Below are 12,070 nucleotides of genomic sequence, written 5' to 3'. Positions count from 1 at the left end.
GCAATCTTGGGGTCTTATAAAAGTGAAGTAAAGGCAGTTCCCATACCAAGGTGAGGGAGTGGGAGTGGTGTTTGCAGTGCATGTGAAGTGCATCTTTTCTACTAAGCACTGGAGAGACCTCTGCAGAGGGGAGTGCCATGTCCACAGCTAGGTGCTGGACTTCAGAACAATCTAGACCAGCCAGAGGAGAATAATTAGAGTGGCTGAATGCCTGGGAGTTTCCTGAGGCTTATGAAGACACCTGGCATGAACTGGCCACGTTAAATCTAAAGAAGGGAAGACCGAGTGGAATATGATGCCTGCTTTGAATACAGGTAGAGCTAATGAAAAGAGAAGATAATTATTCTGTCTTACATTTTATACTGGAGAGAATGAGACATAGTAACCCAGAAAGTTCGAATTAGTTTCTGGGAAAAGCTGCCTAACATGGCAATGAAGCACTGGCAGAGATTGCTGGTGGAATCTGTGGATTTCTATGAGAACACTTAAGAGCAAATTAGCTGAAAGTAGTTACTCCACCTGAGAGCAACAGAGTGGACTGGATAATCTCTTGAACCTTGACCTTCCTCCCATAATTTTTTTATTACTCTAAACAATTTCCCATCAGTATTACTCAGGCAGATGGCAAATCCAGCATTTTCCAGCCATGCTACACATAAAGTCCCTGAACACTTGAACTGCTGAGCATGTGCGCAATAAATTTGAAGTTTCCAGGAAGCTCCAGAATGAGAGGGCATTCTGCATTCTCCAGTTATGCATGCAAGGAATTCACACAAGCACAGCGTGATGGCTGAGTCTAGGAAATGCTTGATTTTCTGTAAACATATTGTACAATGCATTTGCAAACATATTTTTGAAATAACTGGGATACCCAGAAGCTTGGCAGTTTTCTTGTTGAAAGTCCAGACATTTTTAAACAAATATAGAAATTCGCAAAATATAGCTGGGCAAAAAGGAATATGGCTAGTATTCCTACACAGTAACCTTAGGTGCAAAAGCAATATATAAGGGATATTTACAGATTGTTGGTTTATGACTCACTGCTTGTGAGGGAGAAGCAAGCAATTGGGTTGAAGAGGCTGAGGAGTCACCTTAAGGCTTGACCAGAGACTGAGGGAGGATTCCATTTCTAACTCCCTACATAATTTCCAGCACCCCCTCTGATTTACAGACATGATGGTTAAGCTGTAAATGTCCTGCTTAAAGAACAATGATAGTTATCTATGTCATGAAATTGCATTAAAATACTCTCTCTCTTTTCATCCACTATAATTTCCACTCCAGAAATAGCCTTAAGGAGAGACAACGATTAGATTATGAATTAGATTCTAGATGACAGAATCAATTTGAACTTGCAATAGCTGACTTTTCCCAATTTTGGACACGTACATATGATATGAATTATATTTATGACTGTTGTGCATTTTCCATCCAAAGACAGAAGGAGGCACAGAAATTACAGAAGCAGTTGCTGTAAGTGCCATTCTGTGTAGGTGCATATAGTAGACATGCCAGAATGATGACTGTATGCAACACTGATCAGTATCTGGCAGGAAAGTGTGTATGCACAATGCAGCTTGAGGAATGAGGTGAATATGAGAAGAGTAAAGTGCATCATAATACTTTATAAGAATAAACTGAAAACTGCAAAGGGCCTGATTCTTATTTCCTTTACATCAGTTTTGCATGCTGCTGTCAACAGGGAAGGTAGTATTGACTGATAATTGCAGAGACAAAGAGTGAATTAGGTCTGTAAGACTGAATTTTGGTTTTAAGTCATGTATGTAGGATATTCCTGTGTCTGGGATGCTTGACTGGAGTTCTGTATTAAAGGTCTTAAAAGATCAGGGATATTGTTCCCTGCATGCAGAAAATGGCATATTAGTGATAGAGTAACAAGGTATTTTACATAAGATAAGGAAAGAGAAAGAAACTAAGGGGAAATAGAGAAAACTTTTTGCCCTGTATCACAACAGAACTGCTACTTGGTTTTACAGAGAATCTGGACAAACAGCAAGGGCAAAATAAGGACTTAACGGAAAGGAGAAGAAAGTAATGAGCTTAAATTGCAGTGAGGGAGACTAGGATCAGGCATCCTTTTGAATGCTAAGGAGAATGGCCTAGGTTGCCTAGGGATGCCAGAGAACCTCCTCAACGAAGATTTTTAAGAACAGGTTAGACAAACATCTGTCAAGAATGATATAGGGACAGTTGATCCTGCCTAGGGGGAGCAGATGGACTAGATGACCTCTTCAGGTCCTTTCCAGTCCTATTTTTCTATGATTCAGTGAAAAGGAAATTTGAGAGATGAGGAAACACAACAGATTAGAGAAGACAAAGGTGAAAAAGACAAGTATAACAAAAAGAGCAGAAGAGATTAAACTAAGAGGAGTGGTACAAAGAGCAAGAAATACATTTTAAACATCCTCTTTATGATATAAATAACTATTTTCATTTTTTTCCAATATCAGATAGTTCTTCCTGGGAAATATGGACATCGGCTCTTGTAAAGATTAAAGTCCATGGAAGGTGATGAAAAATAAATATCTTTATATAAAAAGACATTCCCAAACACTTGGAAATTCCATGATAATGCCTTTCAGAAGTAGTGGTTTAAGTGTTTTTATGCTTCCATTTTTCCTGTAAATGGAGTCCTGTTTATACTTACTAAAACATTCCCTAAAATGTCATACATTTTAGGGTGAGAAAGAGTGGTGGTGTGCTGAGGCCACTGCACTGGTGTGCTGGGTTGAGAGCAGCACCATGGCAGTTGAAGTCTGTCTTCAAACCTACTCATATTGCATGATCAGGTATGGGCTTCCAAGACATTTCCTTAAGCTTCCAGCAAACGGAGAGGACAAGTTAATACACATATCCACACCCTTCATGCCAAATGACTTTCACAGTCAACTCTGCTAGAATATTTCACAGATTCTGCACCCCATCACCCTAATTTTGCTTACTCAAATAAATTCAAGTAAGTGAATATAGGAATCTGAATACAAAAGCTATCTGATACTTAATGAGCATCTTTTCTCTCACGATAGTATAATACAGTATAGTACATATAGTATAAAAGGTGTGTATCCACACTGCTTAGACCAATAGAATAGGTATATTTGGAAACTAGCATTAAAAACATCTTCAGGTTCAGACAGGCTGTGCTCGTACTCAGCTCAAAATGAAGACCCCAGCAAAGAAGTACTGGTGTGCTGTAGGCATAACTGGGGGTAGGACTTTGACAGCATCTGCTGAAGTTCTGTCAAAGCCTTCCTATGGAATCACAACTAGCTTCAAAAGAACACTGAAGGTCTTTCAACTTGCTAAATGAGGTTGAGGATACAGCCAGAGTTCTTCAGGAGGTACCATTTCATATGCAAATCAGGGGCATCAGTCATCTTTTTGACCCAATTCAGGAAGGATATAATGTCATTATAACAGGAATATTAGTGCCAATACATCAATAATGAATTATAAAATAATTATTAATAATGTTAATTAATAATGAAAAGATTATATTACTATTACCTTAACGGTCTTAAATGTGTAAGTGCATAATTCAAAGGTAATACTAATATTCCTGTAGTGAGCAGTGTTTTACTCTTCTATGCCTCAGTTGCTTAGTATAACAGGTAGTATAGTGGTATCTTCCTATTCCCATTGCTTTCATGCAGTTATTGATTTTTTTGAGATTTCCTTCTCTGACAAGTGCTGATGCCACAAAGAAAACTGGTCAGGAAGAGATGTAAGTTACAATTCAAGTGTTATGCTATGGCATGGAAAATCTGATTCAGTCCTTTGTACTAGTAAATAGTTTAGTAATCTTGACTTTCAAAAATCTAAAATGGCAAGCCCAGCTACTAATTTATCCATGGATGAAATAGAATTATGTAATAATGATGGTAAAGGAAAAGAGAAAGGAGCAAGAAAAATTGTCACTCTCATCACTGAAAGTCATATAAAAACCAAAACAAAACCAAAACAAAACCAAAGTTGGATTGAGAAAGCACACTTTAGTGACTATATTGAAACACAAAGGAAGAAGAGTGCATTTCTCATAAAACAAGACAGCATCAAAGCTCTGAGAGCATTGCAGAGAGAAAATGACTGAGAGCTGGTTGGATTTTAATGGGAGAGGATTGCAAGGTATTGCATGGCCTTGTGTTAACAAGATGGTAAGGGTGCATGTGGCAGATTGAGACTGCAGAAAGAGAATGTCTAGCATGAAAGCAGATGCACAAGAATCACCACAGGCCCACCTAAGAGGTAGCTGTGTCTTTTCAACTGTTGATCTGGAGCATGATAGCCAATGACAACAAGGATGGGGAACTGACTATGTAAGAAAACGCTGCCTCGTAGCTTGTTTCACTGTGTTAGAGCTGGCAGAAGCCCAAAGCTGGTTGTGCTGTAAGACACAATGAAATATGAAATCTTCTGGCAGGCAGTGTAGATAAAACAAGACTGAGGACAACTGGGACTACAGACCTGATTTAATGAGGCTAGTATGTAGAAGGAAAGAGCCAGGCAACAGTGAGAAGGGAACCTGCTTTATGAGGTACACTGCAGAACAACAGAATGTGTAGAAGGTGCTTCTGTATGGGCAAACAAATAGTTATGAAAACACAAATTAGTGGGAAAGCTGCTTAGGGAATTTGTTTGGATGTGTTTTGAACCCCAGTAATCACTGGCAGCTGGATTCTTCTTACCTAATTTCACTCACCTAAGAGTTAACTGATGATCTAAAATAGCTATCCTAGCCCCCTCTCATGTCAATGGAGACAATAGATACCTTAAGATATCTATGAGAGATTCAACGTATCTAAAATTATTCTATTTTGACAGCTTGAGTTGCCCACTGGACATGCATATGTCTCCTTGTCTATGTCTACACAGGAAATCCAGTTAACTAGCTTACACCAGATAGATAACTACTTTAAGTCAAGCAAGGTGCATCCTTTCCTAAATTTTGTAGAACTGCAATTTCAAGTTCTTCTGTCGGCTCTGCTGTGTTAACATTGTGTTGTTAAAGTTAAGAAAGAATACCTTGAATCAAAATTTTCAAATCTGATAGTCAGTGGCAATGCTAACAAGTTGTTACAACAAGCTCATCTGTTCTTGAAAACAATGTGCATTTAGCCATACAACCTTCATTTTGACAAATTCCTCTTCAGAGGCATGGAGGATGTGCAGAAACTAAGGTTACAATGTACTCTTCTATTATGGTACACAAACAGCTTATAAAGCAAGAAACATAAAATTAGGGAATAAATCGTCCCTTTTCAAGAAAGGAGAGTACAAGCAAAGAACAAAGGATTTACACCTAATTTTTAAATGGTTTTAGCAACAAGCAAGAAAATACAGTGAACAATGGTGAAGTTGAATCAGCAGGAAGAATACATGAATCTCTTCAGTTAGTACAGAATACCATGAAAAACTTACAGGTCCTGTTTACAACATGCCAGGGGAGCATTACAACAGATGAAATACAGAGTAGATCATTGCAAAGTGACTCACATCGAAAGGAACCATTTTAGTGACACACACGATAACAATTGGGGAAGCAAAGGCGTATTATGGTGGATACATCTGCTTATTGAAAAAAACTGCTCAGTGAACAGAGAGAGAAAAAAAGCAGGATGTTAGACTGTATTGAGATAAAGAAAGAAAATATGCTGAAAATATTATAATGTTATTATGTAGAACAGTGATGAATCCTTGCTGTGACCATGGCATGAAGTTCTGAGCAAAAAATCTTGAAGAGATCAATGTGGAAATTGAAATGTTTGGTAGATGGGCAGTAAAAAGTATTAAAGGCAAAGAAAAACTTGTTTATGAACAGAGATAAAAAGGATACAGACTAAAACAGGAGTGCAAACAGCTGTCTGCTTTAGAGAGCCATTGCAATTTCTAGGAGAATTCTTGGTATGTGCACAGACACTGCTTCTTAGACTAGCAAAATCTTGAAAAATAGTAAAAAATCTGAAGATTTACCTACTCAGTGTAATTTGAAGAGGAACAATCCCTACTGTAAGTAGTTTAAAGAACATAAATCAAAACCTTCTATTTATACTTAAAGACAAGAGGAATGGGACTACAATGGACTTGCTTGTGTACATTAAAAAGCAACCTATTTATAGCACAGAAAAAGAAGTACCACTTTACGCTACATGTAAGTAATCTATGAACTCATTTCCATGAGGAGACATTGAGGTTTTAGTCTGTCAAGTTTGAAAAAGTTGTATGAATAAATAACACATGTAGTCTACCTAAGTAAAGCTGACTAAAACCAATACCTGAGACATTTAAGTCTTCAGTCATCAGGCAAAAAGTAAGCACTAGCACGCATTACTTAGCAACTGGAGCAGTTTACAAAGGTTCAATTACTGTGACTCAGCTAACAAGCAGCAGCTTACTATCATTGCTTGCAATCTCCTCTTTTTCTCTTGCAGTACTTAGTTTCCAAGGAAGTCACAAGTTGAAAGTTAAACTAGGATCATCTGTAACTGGAACATTTTTACTACATTATTTATTTCCTGCATTTGTTTCTCCATGACATTCTAAAAACTTTCCTCAAACTCGTGTTGTACTCTTTCCCCATTCTGAAGCTTCTTTCATCAAGTTACAAGACACCAAATGCCATGTGACACCATTTTCAAAAATATTTTGAATTCCTGCTGAGCCCTCTGGGTTTAAACACTCACTCAATTCTTCTGAAAATGAGATTTTAAAATGTATGTCTAAATATGCTATCATTAGCCAAACACTGCAGTTAGGCTAAATCTTTACCCAGGCAATAAAATAAATTCAGTGTCTCCTTAAACTTTGTGTAAATCTATTCCCTTTTCAAGCGATACGACAGCTTGTATAGTAGTAGCTCAATTGCTTTTCACTGTTAATCAGCATTATTCCTAAGGGAAATCTAGGTCTCGTACCTCTTTTCTGCTCCCACTGAAACTCACGGCAAAATTTCCTCTGACTTCCTCCCGTAAAACCAGAAGAGCCAGTAGAGGGAGCACAAATACGTACATTCTGTGGTTCCTATACAAATAATAACATGTACTATTTTTTCATATAGTGTTTGCACTACTTTTTTTTTTTTTTTTTTTTCCCCCTCCCCAGTCGATAATACCATCTTGATCAAGCTCCAAGAGAACCTGATCCAAGGTAAGGAGACCACGTTATTTAGTGGCCCCTCCTGCAACGCCTGGGACCTCAGGACCCAGTGTAATAGGCAGAGGGTGAACCCAGTGAAACAGGCATTGGCAAAACCAATGTTTTCTACCTCCACAGCACTGCTGGGCAGACCAGCTTAATGGGGAGTACCTTTGGCTCTTGTGGACATAACCAATTCTCTGCAGACTGATGACTGCTGCCAGCTGGTTGTTGAGCGGGAGTGCAGAGGTTGGGTGAATTAGTACAATACAGCATGATATGGCTAAACAGAGCTTTCTGCCTTGCACCCCTGCTCAGTCAGCAAACTGCAGCTTTCAGCAGTTTGTCCCTTTATCTGAGCCCAGTGCCACGAGCTGTGCAGAAAATGGTCACACCTCTGTCCCCTCTCTGCCCACCGACACTACTGTGGGCAGTAGTGTCTACTGCTGACACCAGGCAGACATTGCCTGGAAGAAGTTGCTTGGTTGCAGGAGGTGAAGCAACTCAGAAGGTGAGTTGCTCTGCAAGTGAGAATGTTTCAGGGAATAAGACAGCTCTTCTATCCTCCTCTTTACTTCTGAATTGTATGTGTTTCAAATGGGATCTCAGGATTGCTATGATTTTTGAGAGTTTCCCTTGTAAAGGAGGGAAAGATCTAATGTCTTCAGGGGACTGACTCAGAAAGAAATACCCCACCTCACACACCCCCAGGAAACCACATGTAAACTACTGAGTTTCTTATTCCATTGTCAAGCTTTCCTGTGTGGAGAACCCAAAGCCTGCCCTCCCATCCATCCTACTTTGTTTGAAACCACATATATGCAACGATTGCAAAATCACTTGTCAGTAGTGTAAGTATGCTGCTATTAAAGAAAATAGAGTTAGATAAATGACAAGTGCTTTGGAAAGTGCCTCTGCTAGATACCACGTAGGAAAAGATGGGAAAAAAAGCATGTAACCATTTGGATGTGGAACATTTTCAAAACAAACAAAAAGTCACCTTACAGATCCATTGGTTCTCTACTTCTAAATTTGAAAAAAAAAATTTAAAAAAAGATAAAATCATTGGAGTTTGGAGTTAGGGGTGGCCTGGGATTTTCAACAGCATGCAAGAAGCCATTACCTATGCTTACAGGTGTAGGCAGGACTGGCAATAAAGTACTACCAGCAATAGAGATGCTAAGATGAACATTTAGGTGACGGACACTTTTATAAGTACCTCTTCAGTAATCACTTTCCATCCTCAGTTTTGTCTCTTTCAGAGAAAAATGCGGGACTACAATTCCTTGCTCTACAGATGTAGGCAAAACTAATGAACTTGACTCTAGAATACTCTAAAAAGAACAACAGAAATCTTTTGGGTCAGTGTGGTCACTGGAGCCATCCTTAACTCTGTGAACTACCTGCTGCCTTACATGGTGCTACATGGAGTAATAATTTACTTAAAATACTTTCTGTCTATGCAAATATATACAATCATATCTGATTTTTCAGTGAGGAGGACTAACAAGATTTTATATTTTTCTTTTCTTTCTTTGGGTGTTCCAAATCATTTCAAGCCCAAGTCTACTAGGTGACCACTAACTATGGTACTGAACTTCATAGGCCAGATGGGTCTCCCTGTCTCATAATCCTATTACGCTGCAGAAAATATCTCAGATGGCCCTATATTGACCTTGAAAAGAAAAGAATAACTGGATAATCCTTGAACGTGTAAGTAAGTTATGTAATATGACATTATTAATAACTACATATATAGTATGCAGTAATACACTAGAAATTAATTGTTGTTATTAAAGATAGTAAAGAAGTGGGCATTTTTAGAAAGGCCATGAGAGTGTCCTTGACAAGTAGATTTCCGTGTGTCCATTTTGATTATCATTCAGGCTACAGACACGTTACCTGCTGGCCTGGTTTGAGCGGCGATAGTGTTATTCCCTGGGTATTGATCACTGGGAGTATCTGGTTGCCGATGACAGTAGCGATGATTTGACCCTGGGCATTGGTCAGTAACTGTGGAGTTATCGGCTGCACCTGAAGTCCCTGAGCTCCACTTGCCGCCTGGCTGGAGGGGACTGGATTAGGCATCAGTGGGATTGTTCCAATAATCTGGAAAAAACAACATAGGGAAAATGCACACTTGCCACATATACTTGCCACATGTGATTACCTATATTATGTATGTTAAATCAAACTTAGGTGAAATAAACACAGAGAGACAGGTAAGACAGGCTGAGAGTGGGGAAACAACCATTCCTTTACTGGGGTGATGAGGGCTTTCAAACTCATTTGTCATGTCACATATCACCTGTATGTTTTGCCACCGTCCACTGTCACCTGCAACAATCTGCCATGGCTGAGAACGTATGAATCAAATGCTGGGCCAAGCTTGAGGCCCTGCATCACGGTTTGTTCCCACCTCACATTTTAACACAGAGTGAAATAGATACAGATATCAGTCTTTTTATCCTTCTTTCTACAACTCATACGTACAATGGTACTAACTGTGTAATGCTTGTGTAATTTTCCTTGACTTACTGATACCTAGTACTCTAGATGACCACCCATTACTCCCACGTGATCTCAGGAAGAAACAAAGGGATACTGGTACCTTTCAGGACATGCCTTATTAAGATACATTCATAAAAATGCAGGCAGTTTTGGATGACAACTATGAAGTACAACACAACAGGAGGGCTGATGTTAGATAAAATATATTAGCTAACATTTCTGGGGCAAGTACTTGCAGAAAGAGACACTTGTGACATCTCAGACTTGAGAATACAGTGATTTCCTAAAATGTGAATGTGACTGTAAAACTAATATTAGGATGAGATGTCAAACAGATGTTGTAAGAAAGCTTGTCAGTCAATAAGCCGCTAGGCTGAAAAAAGGCATGCTGTTGGAAGATTTTTTTACAAGTATTAGAACATCTGAAACAAACTTCTGATAAAACTCGGGACTAAACCCAAACTTCTTTCTTTATTTTCAAACAGCAACATATGAATCTGGAGTCATAGGATTATTGCAACAGGTAAAGTAAAAATAAAGAAAAAAAAGAAAAAAAGAAAAACACATCTCTATTTCCTTCACCATATCTTCTCTCTCTCTATCATAGGCAGCCAGAAAACTTCTACCCTATTGTAAGGCTTACAGTCTTCTCTCTCCAAAAACCTTGCTTCCTCCTCTTTATCCTCAGCATCAACCACATTTTGACCCCCACTGGAATGATCCCAGTTGCCCTGTATCCCTTACCACATACATTGACTAGTATAGAGCTACTTGGTGCTTAGAAAGTGCAAAATTAGCTGTAAAATAACTGTTTAGTGAAAACATCAGTTAGCTTTGAGGACAGAATACTAAGTTACTTTGTGTAAGTGCAAAACTAGAGAAACAGCTCTGAATCTCTTGCTAAAGATATAAAATGGATACAGGTGTGAACTGTGTGGTGAAGAGTACCAGAGATCTCTGAGGATCTCTGCTTATTTAAGTCACCAAAGGTGAGATACAACAACCCCAGAAAATCCATCCTCAATGCAACGATATCCAAGCAACTCAGGCATAGCTGGAGGGGCAGGTGGGTCTCATCAGAGGACCACCCTCTTCCATTATTAGGCTAAGACATGACTTGCTCAAGTGACGGGGTCCTACTGAGTGACTTCTTCTTCAGCAGTCACACCCCTAGGTAGGCTCAACCATGAAGTACAGTTAAACCAGCTCCTGGAGCAAAAGAGTGCACTTGGTTAGCTATGGCAGGTCAGGTAACAAGTGGTAGGTGCTGAAGTCATCATCGGTTTACCACAATTGCCCACTTAGAAGTTAGCATGGAAAGATGAGAGAACCATAAAGAAAAGCAGGACAGCTATCCTGTGGGAGAACCTGATAAAATGGCAAGCCCAGCTACTAAGCTGTATTGTAAGAGCTGCATATATCAGACTGCTCAAAAAGAACGTAAAGATACCATTTAAGTTCTTCTTAATGCGTTGCTAAAAGGTAGGCAGATCAATAAAGATTATTATCCCCATTTTACAGAGCATGAAAGTGAAGCACGGTGGAGCATATTCAGAATTAGCCTTCTAAGCTGGAATTTCCTGTGTGTTTCTCTTTGCAGATCATAGTACTTAAATTTTGTTTTTTAAGGTGTCCCTATCTGAACAGAAGCTGTTCATGTGAGAAGATGGCTGTTCACTGAGGATAGAGGCATTTATTTACATCATTATCAGATTTCAAATTGTTTTCTAAAATCTAATTTCTAAAATTCAGCATGAATGAAATATATGATTGCAATGTTTCGCAACATGTAAATTTCTCCCAGTTTCTGTAACCTAACATATTTATAGGCCACAAATATATTCTCCTACTTTTAATATAATCTCACCAAACACAAGGAATAACCTTCTTAATTTCATCAGCAGAGACATAGCAAAGGCCTCCCCTTCCTTTGCCATGTCTGTAAAGGACACAACCTTGGAGTGTCATTACTTCAATGCAACTTTAACTATCAAGGTCCTAATCCCAGCAAAGTAAAAAATGCTGCGCTGGTGTTATCAGTAATAGAAATGTTTGCATTCACATTTAAAATGCATTTCTTGGACTGCAGTTGGACATTTCATAGAATGACAATGCTGAAGTGGACAGTTTGTAAGGTCAGAAGCAGAAGGCTATCTATACGTATTAATGTGTGTCACGCACCACAGTGTACATGGCATGCTGTACATGCACACAGCCAGAAATGGAGCAGGGAAAACACAGATGGGAGAAATGTTCCAGAAGGACAAATGAACAAATGCCCTCAGGGGTGTTACTGTAGAAACCAAGGGTAAATCCAAATGAGAAACAGCTCTTTCACTTTCTGAAAATTACTGAGATTTCAGAAGGTTTTATTCCATTTTATACCAAAATTAAGTAAAATCTTTCT

The 12,070-nt window shown here is 38.9% G+C and overlaps 1 protein-coding gene across 11 annotated transcripts in view; it reads right to left on the bottom strand.

Annotated features, from left to right (window-relative positions):
- POU6F2 (POU class 6 homeobox 2) overlaps positions 1 to 12,070 on the bottom strand; it is a 329,766-nt gene that overhangs the window by 18,014 nt on the left and 299,682 nt on the right. For all 11 annotated transcript variants that reach the window (XM_050320054.1, XM_050320028.1, XM_050320062.1 and 8 more), the window contains one exon: positions 9,055 to 9,261. In XM_050320054.1, the coding sequence (XP_050176011.1) occupies positions 9,055 to 9,261 (207 nt within the window). The remainder of the gene's footprint in view (positions 1 to 9,054; positions 9,262 to 12,070) is intronic.

Source organism: Myiozetetes cayanensis, unplaced genomic scaffold (genome assembly GCF_022539395.1).
Source record: "Myiozetetes cayanensis isolate MyiCay16 unplaced genomic scaffold, myiCay2020 scf1, whole genome shotgun sequence".
In the NCBI taxonomy this organism is placed as follows: Eukaryota; Metazoa; Chordata; class Aves; order Passeriformes; family Tyrannidae; genus Myiozetetes; species Myiozetetes cayanensis.
Note: the sequence above shows the minus strand (reverse complement) of the source record. Positions and strands in the feature narration are given on the sequence as shown.